Genomic DNA, 13,362 nt, shown 5'->3' on the forward strand with positions numbered 1-13,362 from the left:
ACGTTTGTCTTGCGACGAGTCAAACGTAAACCTAGTGTTGTATTACGTATTGCATGTAATGACGTTTGGCAACGGTAGATAACGTTGCAAGTATTTTCTACAGTTCTATTTTGTTATGTGTATGTGTTTACTTTTCTTTTTTATTTAGAGATCTTTGTCCAATGTGCATTGCGTCTCACATGTTTTTAACCGTCTAGTTCATACGAAGACATTTTGGAAGTTATAATATTGAACTCTATTGGCATCTATTAAAGTTCAAATTTAAACAAATATTTTTTATGACGTGCACTAGCTAGAGGGCTAAGCATAATGTATCTACTTAGTTAATTATTAACTATTGAACTTTGATGTTTCCTTTCAGAATATAAGCGACGAGAAATTCGATAAGCTATTCGAAGGCCTAAAGACCAACACACACCTCGAGGTCCTAAGCCTCGTGAACGTCGGCCTCACGGACCGCTCCGCTGCGCTATTGGCCGCAGCCTTAGAGGCCAACACCGCGCTGCGAGTCGTCAACGTGGAGACCAACTTCATCAGCCCCGCTGGGGTCGTGCAGCTGGTCAAAGCGTTGCTGACTAATAATACTGTTGAGGAGTTCCGTGCTTCCAACCAGGTCAGTTCTAAATGTACACTTTTAGGGTATCAAAGATCAAAATGAACCTCGAGGCCCTAAACCTCGTGAACGTCGGCCTCACGGACCGCTCCGCTGCGCTATTGGCCGCAGCCTTAGAGGCCAACACCGCGCTGCGAATCGTCAACGTGGAGACCAACTTCATCAGCCCCGCTGGGGTCGTGCAGCTGGTCAAAGCGTTGCTGACTAATAATACTGTTGAGGAGTTCCGTGCTTCCAACCAGGTCAGTACTAAATGTACACTTTTAGGGTATCGAAGATCAAAATGAACCTTGAGGCCCTAAGCCTCGTGATCGTCGGCCTCACGGACCGCTCCGCTGCGCTATTGGCCGCAGCCTAGAGGCCAACATCGCACTGCGAGTCGTCAACGTCATCAGCCCCACTGGGGTCGTGCGTTGTTGCGGTTAGCCTAAAACCTGTTCGATTAATACAGGTTCTAACTTGTTCTATATATTGTTTCCAGCGGTCGCAAGTTCTGGGCAACAAGATCGAGATGGAGATCACGGCGCTGGTGGAGCAGAACCCCACGCTGCTGCGGCTCGGCCTCCACCTCGAGTACAGCGACGCGCGCCACCGCGTCGCCTCGCATCTGCAGCGCAACATCGACCGGAGTGAGTCACCACACATACATTTACATACTACACGACGAATATGGAGGGATCAGACGATGCGAATCACTCATTTTGGTTATGTGGTCTACCACTTAACCTTCAAGTCTTAGGGCTGATTTAGATGGCGCGTGAACTCGTATACGATTTTAGTTACATTGAGGACCAATCAAATACCCTAATGTAATGAAACTCGCATGCCAGTTTTCGAACCGTCTCAATCAGCCTTTATGGTCGCAATATAGTGTCGGAAATGACTATAAAAATTCAATTCTAAATTGAAAACCTCAAGGTCGTTTTTTGGCTGGCAAATTTTAACCCCTGGAAGTGTGGTGGTTGAAATCAAATACTGCAACTAAATTTCATTCTGCAACTAGACTACCTTCTACTTTCTACGTCTATACCGACCGACTGAGGTATTTGGCAGACCCATTAAACCATAGCATAGATATATAATAATGTATATTATATATTAGCAAAGACAGAATAGTCATTACTATTGTTATTAAGCTAATTTTATACAGACTAATAATGACAACAAGGTGCAGCGATGAACTTAGGAAAGTTAAGGAAATCAATCTTCATGAATCAAAAAGTCTCCGTCAAAAAACCTTAAATAAGTGGCGCCACAATACTTAGAATATTTTATTTAAAAAAATTTAATCATGGACAGCGCACTTCACTCCGTCAATAACGCCTTCGTTCTTAGCTACACTAGCGCTGCTCTGGAGAGATTCGGAACTATAATTCACAGCTGACTGCTATACTTTTACAACTGTTCTACCATAAGAGATTTCACTCCTTACTCTATACTCCATGGATGAACTTATTAACGTCAGAAGTCAGAACTGATCAATAAAGAGGCATCCAAAAAATGGTTGCCGTTTTGAAAATGAGTAATGTTCATTTACAAATCGATAACAACACATTTGTGACGCCCACCACCACCTTCGCATCGTCTGAATTCCTTGACGTGACGAACAAAAACGTATTATCGTAAACACGCGTCACGAGTTTATGAAAATAACGTGACGTAAACACTTGATGTTTGGCTTCGATATTAAGTATGAACGACAGAGATAAGTTTTAAACCAGTCAAATCTTAAAATTTGAGTAAGGGTGGTATTCTACCTGTCCAATTTCTTTGTCCAATGTCATTGCGTCTCACTCTCTCATTAAGCAAAATTGTGAGACAATACACATTGTACAAAGATATTGGACAGACGGAATACCACCCTAACTATAGTCCGTTTTTTTTAGCATTAGAAAGAACTTCGCAGAAGTAAGCTTGTGGTTTCAAATCCGGCACTTTTAGCGGTAATAATTTGAAGTAAATTATATGTATTGACCATGCTACATTAGATAATTCAATAATTATTAACAATTAAAGAGCCTGATAAAAACTGCACGCTTGCTTCTGTGGAGTTCTTTCTAATGCTAAAAAAAACGAACTATAGACAATGCAACCCAAAATGGGCGCATGTCGAAATAATAACAATACAAATCTGATGAATATCTTAGATATACGTTGGAAATACTTCACGAGGATTATTATTCTAAGAACAGAAATAGAAATATAGAAATAGAAATTTATTTGCTAGAAATGTGGTAGGGTCAGAGAGAGTGGGCCTTTCGAAGATCCTTAAGAATGCCACGACATGTATGAGTTTATTTTTATAACAGCCCTAAAAGGCGTTTTGGATAAGTTAGGGCCGATTTAGACGGCGGGAGAACTCGCATGCGAATTTAATTACATTGCGGACTGTTGGTTACGTCCGATTGGAATGTAATAAAACTCGCATGCGAACTCGTATCGTCTAAATGAGCTCTTAAGAAAGACATTCCTAATCTACTTTTTATTCCGTTTCGCGAAACTATTTGGAAACGAGAAGTTTTGAGTCACAATGTTTTATATGATTTTCTTTCTTTTCCATATAGAATAATTTGGTTTTAAGTTTTGCGATGGTAAAATATTTTAACTCAACATCTTTATTTGTCAGTTCTTTTAACACGCTGTTCCTATGTTTTATCAAATTATGTTATATTTCTATTATTTATTTTATATGAATGATGTTTTGCTCTTCATAAATTCTCTTCATATGTGTATCATGATCGAGTGACTCATTTGTTTGTGTTCACCATTATGGCTTACATCAAGCTGGTATCATGAAGCATACACTGTGAATAAACATTTCATCATATATCTGCATATCTAAAAACACATTAAGTATGTTTAGTAAAAGCTTCAATAAAAATGGTCAACCATTAGATAAGATATAATTCTATTGAAATTTAAAAACATGCTACATGCTACATTTTGTCAAAAATAATTTAGATAATACAGGTCCAAGACTTGAAAGATTCTAAAAAGTCTTAAGGTAGGTTGTTCTTTAAGAAACAAGTACCTATTTGAGAATGAAATGTACCTAATGCCTCCAAGGCGGGCGTATCATTATTGCAGGTGAAAAAAAAAAAGAATGTGTAGAAGTATTTTTATTGCTGGAGTTAAATATGAGAAATGCGGAAATCATAGAAACGTTTTCCACCAAAAACATATATAATTGAAATATAGCGAGATAGGTATCAGTATAATACCATGGTTGTCTAGTAGATAATGCCATAACCGCTAGCCGCTCAGAGACCTATAAAAAGGTCTCCTGTTCCATTCTAATTTAAACTTTGTGTTGACTAAATCAAAGCTTCATTTTGCTTGGCAAGGTTTGACGTATGGGCGGCTAGAGGATAGATTAAGTCTGCTACTTGTTTCTTGTACTATCACGACTTTTATTTTAATTTTGGACCCATTTCCTCGAAAGTTATAAGCTCCATACGTCATTAATAGTAAACTTGCGGTGCAGATGGCGGTCGCGAGCGGGCGACTTGGCGCCGGCGGTAGTACCGTGTTCACCCCATAGCATTAACCACAAGTAGCTGACATTACGATGAGTAACGAATACAAATCAGGAAAAGAGAAAAATATATAATTTGCTTTCTTTGTTAAGGATCGAGTGAATTTTTGTTATCTGCCTCTTTATCGCTCGAATATGCAAGAACGATACAAATACAACGAAGAAATTTAGAATTGCAATGTTCGCAATAGGTCCTCTAGTTTCCGAAGTTAAAGTACGTAATTACGCCAGTTTCCTATATAGCACAATAATACTGTCGTAAGAAATCGACTATTCGAAAATAGGCACGCTCAACATAATTCGAATAAATATTAATCTAAACTTTTATGTTACTCACCGTAATCACATCTCCGAAAAATCGACTAAAAACCACAACGCACCCCATCCCTAGTGTGAGTAGCGGCGACCATAGCATGCGCTTCGCATCGACAAATATCAAACAACCGCTATCCGTTCAGATTGCCGATTACAAAAGCGCGCGAGCGCATCCCTAAGCCTCCGCCTGCCGCGCGGCCCGCCGCCCGGCGTGGGCGTCGACTCCAGCTTCTTCAACATGACCCCGCCCAGCGCCGAGGCCGTCACGCCCACAGACCCACAAGTCATCACCGAAACCGTAGAGGGCTCCGTCACTGTCGAAGCGAAACCGCCCGAATTCGACACCTCAGAGCGAACTGTACCCGTCGATTTGGAGTCAGAAGACAGATTTGTGAAGGCGGAACGACCCGACTTTAACCCCAATCCCCACTCGTGAGTAACGCGTCACACACACCCGCGTGCCCCCCCAACTGTTTCACCTAGTACTTTAGATGCCCTACACACACACACATAGTCACAATATGTTTCCATTCCAGTACGGAAAGATCTAACGCTGCGACTCCAGTTCAGGTTCTTTAACCAACTGCAAAAGGGCGCGCGTAGCCAATAGAAGTTAAAAGGTCAGGCCCGACCGGGTACCATGTTCGCACGGCGGCCAATAACATACTTCGCTTATGAGCAGCTTATTTGAGTGTCGACACTTACTCGCTGTGCAGTTTTATAAAATACTACTAAAAATAATGTGATCTACAGATGTAGCGCATAATTATGTTCCTTCGTCTTTTCACGGAAACGTTCGAACGTGTCTTGCTATTTCAGTCAGTCTCGGTACAAAAAGTATTGAGGTTGATTGAAGTAGCATGACAGTCGAAGGTTTCCGAGAAAATACGACGGAAAACAATTATGCACTACATCTGTAAATCCTTTGTACGGCTAGTATTTCAACAATAAAATAGAATGTGTAAGTTTTGCAATTACTGAACTATTTTGAAACACATCTGACCAATAATACATGGTGTGTCTGACCATGGGGCTTAAATCCAGGGCTTGATTTTACTCGCTAAACTAAGCTACTTTTACTATGGGACCAACGCTCAAATCGAGCAAAAATTTTTGGCTTTTCCATAGAAAACGTCGACATCTGATCAGCCAAAATGTATGAAAAAGCCAAAAAAAAAATCGGGATATCGGGGTTGGTGCCATAGTAAAAGTAGCTCAGATTAGCGAGTAGAATCGAGCCCTGGATTTAAAGCCCCATGGTCAGACACACACTGTATATCTTTTTTTATATCTGTAACATCAAAAGAATTGTCTTACTAGTCTTTATCGATAACCAACCATTATTTCATTGATTCCTTTTGATTTAAATCGATACAATTATCCCCATAAAAATATCTCTACTGTTTATTATATATGTAATAGATTATCATTCTTTGTTTATGCAAGCCGTACAAAGTAAAATGTTATTGATATTTTCATAGACGTATAGTCTGATAAAAAAAGAGTAGAAATTAAAAAGTGGCAATACTGTAGTGTCGTACCTTTCAAACCAATCTATAAAAGAAAACGGGACGACACTACAGTGTTGCCACTTTTTAATTTCTTCTCTTTTTTGTCAGACTACATGCAACATAAATGTACGTTTTGTATCTTATAAAACTGCATCAACTTAAAATTTTATAGAAATATGTCACTTTTACACAATAGAGTTGCATATTTTCTATTTAACACGTTTTACTCTATAAACCCTCTTTCTTAAATATTAAATTTATATCTTTTAAACTCTATATTTCCAAATGAAACACTGATATTATAATTTGCAACTAATGTCGTGATTTGTTTTTCAACGATCTAACCGTTAACATTTGATTTTTAGCCGCGAGGGGAGCGTAAAACCGAATGATAATTTTTAGAGAAAAGGCCACAAAAATCGGTAAAATCCCAGTGTACTTTGCGCGAATGTTGTAAAGGCTGTTTTTTCGGGAAATAACGGTTTTTACAGCGCAAAGCTTCTGCTAATCTACAGTACCGCTTAATAGGCCTGGAAAGCTGAGGGATTCCATTGTGGATAGACGATCATTGTTGTCCCGAATGCCTAAATTAACCGAACATTAGTGAAGTCACTGTGGTCGTTGACGAGATATTCGAGTTTTATAAAAGATAGATTTAACTAACTAAGGCTCGCTACTAAGTCCGAATTACCATCTGAAGGAGATAATTTATTAAATAAAAAATCTAATTCAGATGCATAAAACCATAGTAGAAAAAGAAAAGTAGGATACCTTGGCGTATAAACATGTTGAGTGTATCTTTGCGCTTTTACAGTCGGAAACAAAGACGCTGTCAGTTTTATAGGTAGTTAAACCTTTTTTTTCTACTAAGGTAAGGACGGTAGCGACCGTTTTCAGCATGAGTGTGATCTAACTGAATGCAGAATGCAGTGATACTAAACGCCGTACTCTATTTACAAGACGCATGTATAAAATATTAAACTATCCGCATTTCCTTCGAGTTTGTTACGAAATCCTATATGTGTTGAATTTATTTATGATTGAACCTGAATTCTCGTACTGACTTTCACTACATCGAATTGGTTTATCTCATTAGCCCCTAAATTTTATAAAAGTATTTTTTTTTATGGATTATGTTCGTTTTTTCCTCAGTAGTTTTTGGAGTCAACAGTTTTATCAATTATTTAGTTTTATTAATAATACAAATAAAAATAAATACACTTTAAGTAGTTTAAAGTAGATCTTTTGTTGAAAAATTTGATGAAAAACGATTTTAAAAAAAATCTGCTGTTTTGTAGTGAAGTGAAAGTCAGTACCCGTATGTTTATTGTAAATAAATCCCCTTACGTTTGTCGGTGTGTATGCATTTCAGTACGCCAGCAGCGACGGAGCAAGACCAGCAACTAGAACCTTGATCGACCCTTTTTGGTGAGTACATTGCACCAGTTATACCTAACTATAATACGCAATTACTCTATCCATCTCACTTGCACATTATGTGACTGTGATGGATAGCAGATAAGGTGCATTATATTGTTAGGATGGCTCTGGCACAAAAAAAAAACAGAACTACGCATAGCTAAACAGAAAATAGGCTGACTTAAAAAATTTGACGTTAAAACTTTGCGAAGTTGACCTACTTTTCTTTTTAACTTTGCGAGTTCATTTTAATAAAGAAAATATTATATTTTTCTAGGTTTCCACTTGGCAATGTCTATTAAGACAAGCTTTGTAGGAATAATAATAATCACTTCCAAATTTCTATATTTCACAGATTATCTTTCCTTCGAAATCATTTTCTAACATACCATTTTCATTGGTCAAATCAAGCTTTATTTGCTATTTGCTTAAAAAAATCCTGGCCAGTTTTATACTTTGAAAATGATGAATACCATTTATGTATAGTTTTATACATATATGTACCTACAGTAAAAAAAACCATTGTATTAATATTATTTGTTTTATAAGTTTTTAGCCAAACTACCGGGAGAAATGTCTCAAAGTATGTAAATTTTATATATTGGACAAAATATATTATCCCATGTGAATATGCACCGTGATAAACGTCCCCGCATTATGCTTTGTTGCTAAATCTTGCATCTATGCATGGTTACTGTTCCTTTGTAAATATGACCCAAGATTACCTTACAAATATTAAGGAACGTATTAATAATTGACCTTATTATAGACCCTAACCTCATCAGACCAGTGCCCTGTTTACCAAAAGCTTGTAACTTGCAATACAAGTGTCCCTTTTTGGCAGCTTTTGTTAGAAAGGGACTTCCACGGGTATTACAAGTTGCAAGCTTTTGATAAACAGGGCACAGCTAGCATGAGTCCATACTTGAAGTCGCGTTAGATGTATGGAGTCGCGCGCGAGAACGCAACTCATGCTAGCAGGTCCGATGGGTAATGAAAGGGCCAAAAAAGTGGCTTACTCTTTGAATTTTAGCCTTGTAAGTCAATTTACGTATTTTCACACGATATTTTAACTCGATACTTACATAATTTAACGGGTTTCAACGACATCATTATATTTCTATTCGCCTAATATGATGCAGTTATTTTAGTCAAATAATATTAGCAGGAGTTATATTATTTTTAGCAAGAATTTAATTTTTAGGTTGGTAAGACATTTCATTTCCATGTTTCTCTGGATTTTGATATATTCTAATAGCTCATACATCTGCCACGGGAGTCTTCGGTGTTTTTTGAATACAGTAAAGTTAGCGACTTATTGTCGGGTTACTGCCAGTTGTCAATTTGAGAATCCTACAGTATTAAGTAGCATTTTATCATAGATTTAGTGAATCAGTTCGATCATGTAACCATTCGGCTCGAAGAGTAAAAAAATGTTTAAAACTCGCATTTAAATGTTCTTACTAAGTATATTGGCATTTACAGGTATCATTCGCTTTCTTTATATTTTTTGCAGTTGTCCAATGCCATCATTCAGTATTTTCGTATTAGGTAAACCATGTAAATTTTACCTGGATAAAATTACGATTACAGATATTGTTCTTTATTTATTTTTTCCGCGAAATGTGAAAAGCTGGTTCTAATGCAGGCTCAGCTACCGGCTTTGTATTTTTTTCTTAAAAAAGAAAGTTTTAAAAGTTAAAACCTAAATGACAACTGGCAATCGCCCACATTCTTGCATCTATTCTAACCCCACATCTGCCCACAGGTGGGCGCATCCGCCGCGTGTCCCAGTTCACACGGAGCCGCAGCTACGTGGTGGGCTGGATCCCCTGAGCTTGCTACCACTGCCTACCTGCGCTCGCTGGCTACTAGGAACCGGGTGCTTGTGCGAAACAACTGTTATCTACTTAAATATTGAGAAAAATGTATTAACGCGTATGATTCGTATGCTTTGGCACGGATCTTGAGATATTACATTTTAAACCACTTCACTAAAATCCTTGAAGGATTACATTTCTCACTGACTCTTTAAGAGTTGAATTGAATGCTCGCTTTGTTGTAAGCTGTGCGAATAATTACCGTCACACTACGCACTATCGTGAGCTCTGGAGGCCTTGCCAAGATGCCAATCGATTGAGCCGTAGCGAAAGAAACGCTAATGTCTCTCTGTCACTTATATGGAAGAGTAGAGAGACATTACCGTTTCATTCGCTACGGCGCAAACGTTTGGCATCTTGGCTGGACCCTCTGGCCTGACCTTACTAGGGTAACACTGCGTACAGAAGAAGTTACTTCCCTAATGCTTTTTAAGGCATCGTATTCCAAGTAACTGTCTCGCAAAAAATAAATCTACCAATGAAATGAGAAAATTATGGCGAAAGATAATTACGTTCATGTTGAACGTTGATTTCTATCAAAATAAAATTAATTACTTTTAAATTTTCTTGAATACTGCAGAATTTGAATAATGAAATGAGAATTTGAACATACCTTTATTAACTCATAGAAGATAATATAATTGTTTCGCACAATCACAACGATCCATCAGATTGAGTAACTGTGCGATTGACGACCGAATGTGAGCGGACGAGCGTTACGGTTAGACCTAAACCTATCATCATATCTAGAAGCGCTAAAGCCAGGAAAGTCTTGCTGTTACATTCTTATTTGGTCAAATAGAAAGTGATGAGATGTTATTACGGAAACGATGGCTGGCCCATCGTTTAGACCGAATGGCGTGCTTATAAATTCATAATGGACACTTTGAAGTGCAAATGCAAAAGTTGTTGTTCATCAATGCACAATTTTTACAATATTACAGTTTTAAAGTACAAATGTAGTGCATAATTGTTTTCCATCGTATTTTCTCGGAAACTTTCGTATTTGTCATGCTACTTCAGTCAACCGCAGTACTATTTGTACCGGACTGAAATAGCAAGACACGTTCGTACATTTCCGTGGAAATACGATGGAAAATAATTATGTACTACATCTGTATCTCGATTAAACCTCATAATGACCTTAAAGAACTCCTTGAAGAATAAGAAGAATGTTACTCTTAATTAACTTTTCTAAATTCCGAATAAAATAATTAACTTTTCTAAATTCCGAATAAAATAATTAACTTTTCTAAATTCCGAATAAAATAATTAACTTTTCTAAATTCCGAATAAAGATCGTAACACTCGTCGATGTGTGGGTGAAGTAGCGTACGTTTTAATATTAATTCTTACTCTAGTGTGCTAATAAATTGTATTAATTTTATCATAAAATGTAATATATCTAGATGTACCGACATTCCATTCACGCAGGACATTGTTTTTACACATTTAAATTATTACCTTTTTTAAATTATTTATAAAAAACCATGTGCTAAAATTAAGCTAAGTTCTACCTTCTAATCTTAGAATTTTAATTGACTGACGAGTGCAATTTTAATAACGGTATGGAATACCAAGTACTATTATTAAAAATCTATTTTATTTCAAATATTTCTCTTGAACAATGTTCTGCGTGTGTGGAGGTGTTACAAAAGAGCACGCGGTTCGTATTGTTGTAGTGCCTTCGCTGAGGCTTTCGTATGCGCATAATGAAACGAGAAAAGTATTTCAGTAACTTTTGTGTCCCCGAAATAAAGGAAAAGCAACTCTGTTCCTTTTAATTAAGATTTAAATTTCATTGGAGGTAATTTGTACTAGTTTTATGACATTGAACCCCAAGAGGATAAAACATACCAGAAAATTACACATAGCCAATACAATACTTTTGTATAGACTTTGCATGTAGCCCAAAATTTACTTGAGTATTGAATACTCTTAACTCTTAACACATTCAGTGCCGAAAACCCGACTATCGGGTATTTTATGATGTCGTTCCCAGGCCGGACGATCCGAAAGTCGGGATCGTGGTACTACAGCTTTATATGACCAAATTGTTATGGCCTGGCGCGGATATCTTGTTTGGCTGGGTGGCAATGAATGTGTTAAATAAATCTTTTTATTGTGTCCATTAAGGACTAGGTTTAACAATATGCCTGCGTCTAACTGGGTGCCAATGGCAAACTTTTGGAGTATACATAAAACAGAACGATCTACTTTTCTCTCTTCATTATATAATAGACAAACACCAACGATAAGCCTCCGCCGTACTGAGTAGCTTTCATACCAACTGCTTTTTTGAATAAACAGTTTGCTTATTTAAAATGTAACTTTATGTATATTTGAATAGTGAATCTACTGGGGGAACTAAGTGTCCATAACATTGTGATAAACATCATGTTTTTCCATTTTGAAATACTGCTTCGTCTTTTAGTTTAAGGTAGGAACAACTTAAGATCAGTGGGAAGGAATATGGGCGAATGATATTATTCATTCTACGCTCTTTTTAATTCGCTACGAGTTTTGACTGCAATGTCGGTATCTCGGTTTTAAAGATGTGTTAGAATTTATGTCTATTTATAAGTACCTAACCAACAACAAGTACATAAACAACAACAACAAACAACAACAACAACATTTACAAGTACATTTTAACTATACGACGTAAATATCTAATATATCTTTAAGAAATCGAGCCTCAAAGTTCGCTTAGATTTAAAATTATGATATAATATTTATATCATCAGGTTGACGGCAACTCGATAGCATATTAAATTGATTCCTAGTACAATCGCTTACACCTTACACTGTTAACTGTTCATCGGTGGACCTTATGCCTTTTGTAATAAGGACCACCGATGTACAGTTATGAGTGTTGCTGATTGTACGTCGGTTTTGGTGCTGATGTGTAAACAAATCATTATATAACGACTTTAGGTACAATTATTAAGACTTGTATATCCCTTTTACTAATTCTCCTTGATTTTAATGGCTCTCTAAACTTACTTAAAATCTTGAAGTGTTCGTACAAGGCGTTTTCTATGAAAATGTACCTTATGTATAACATCTGATTTCTTGTTCCTACCTAAAGTTATGTAAGAGAGATTATTTGTATATGAATTTAGATATTTAAATATTCTTTTATTAAAAACGTCATGAAATTATAATTAATATAAATTGTATTTTTATTGTAATTTTAGAGATATTTGTTGATTCAGTTCAGGAGCATTTTGGTCCAACGAAAACCTTGACTAGTAGAGTCGCAGTTCTGTAGTTTTTTAGACGTGTAAAAAGTCCAATAAAGCACATAAATATCGCAACTCGGCGTTTTCCTTATACCCACTCACATTCAACTACCTCTATTCCAAATAGGTCTATGAATAGATACTTCCTGGGCATTTCTCAAATACAGCAATAATTATGATATTGCGAATTCGATTATTTAAACCAATTTATTTATTCCTGTATGACAAGGGGGGCGATTTTTGAAATTCGATCGCTCGATTTCGTCACTCGAAAATCGGTGGAAAACGGCGAAATGCTAATTTTTGAAATACGAGCGATAGAAAATGGGATAATAATAATTGCACCAACAGCCAGCACCGAGAAAGATATTCAAAACAGGATCAAGACAGGTTGGCTTAAATGGAGATCACTCACTGGTGTTTTATGTGACCCACGTGTACCTGTAAAAATAAAGGGAAATGTGTATAAGAGAGCAGTGAGACCCGCTCTTCTTTATGGCTCCGAATGCTGGCCGACACGAAAAGTGGACGAACAGAAAATGCACGTTACGGAAATGAGAATGCTTCGCTGGTCTGGAGGAGTCACGCGTTTAGATAAAATAAGGAACGAATACATACGCGGAACCTTCAAGGTTGCTAGTATTCCAGACAAAATGAGAGAAGCCCGCCTGCGTTGGTATGGCCATGTTATGAGGCGTGAGGATGACCACGTGACCAAAAGAGTACTTGCCATAGAAGAGGGTAAACAAGGCCCAGGACGACGACAAGCAACCTGGACACAAACTATTAAAAACGACCTAAAAGCTAGCAATGCAGTACCGGAGACAACCCACAACCGTGTGAT

At 37.2% G+C, this 13,362-nt stretch overlaps 1 protein-coding gene across 1 annotated transcript in view; it reads left to right on the forward strand.

Moving 5' to 3' along the window:
• Positions 1–12,593, forward strand: part of LOC134664360 (tropomodulin-1) — a 73,091-nt gene extending 60,498 nt beyond the window's left edge. The window contains exons 7-11 of the mRNA XM_063520941.1: positions 362–613; positions 1,095–1,242; positions 4,607–4,895; positions 7,347–7,402; positions 9,162–12,593. Of these exons, the coding sequence (XP_063377011.1) occupies positions 362–613; positions 1,095–1,242; positions 4,607–4,895; positions 7,347–7,389 (732 nt within the window). The 3' untranslated portion in view covers positions 7,390–7,402; positions 9,162–12,593. The remainder of the gene's footprint in view (positions 1–361; positions 614–1,094; positions 1,243–4,606; positions 4,896–7,346; positions 7,403–9,161) is intronic.
• The last annotated feature ends 769 nt before the right edge of the window (positions 12,594–13,362 follow it).

Source organism: Cydia fagiglandana, chromosome 5 (genome assembly GCF_963556715.1).
Source record: "Cydia fagiglandana chromosome 5, ilCydFagi1.1, whole genome shotgun sequence".
Lineage (NCBI taxonomy): Eukaryota > Metazoa > Arthropoda > Insecta > Lepidoptera > Tortricidae > Cydia > Cydia fagiglandana.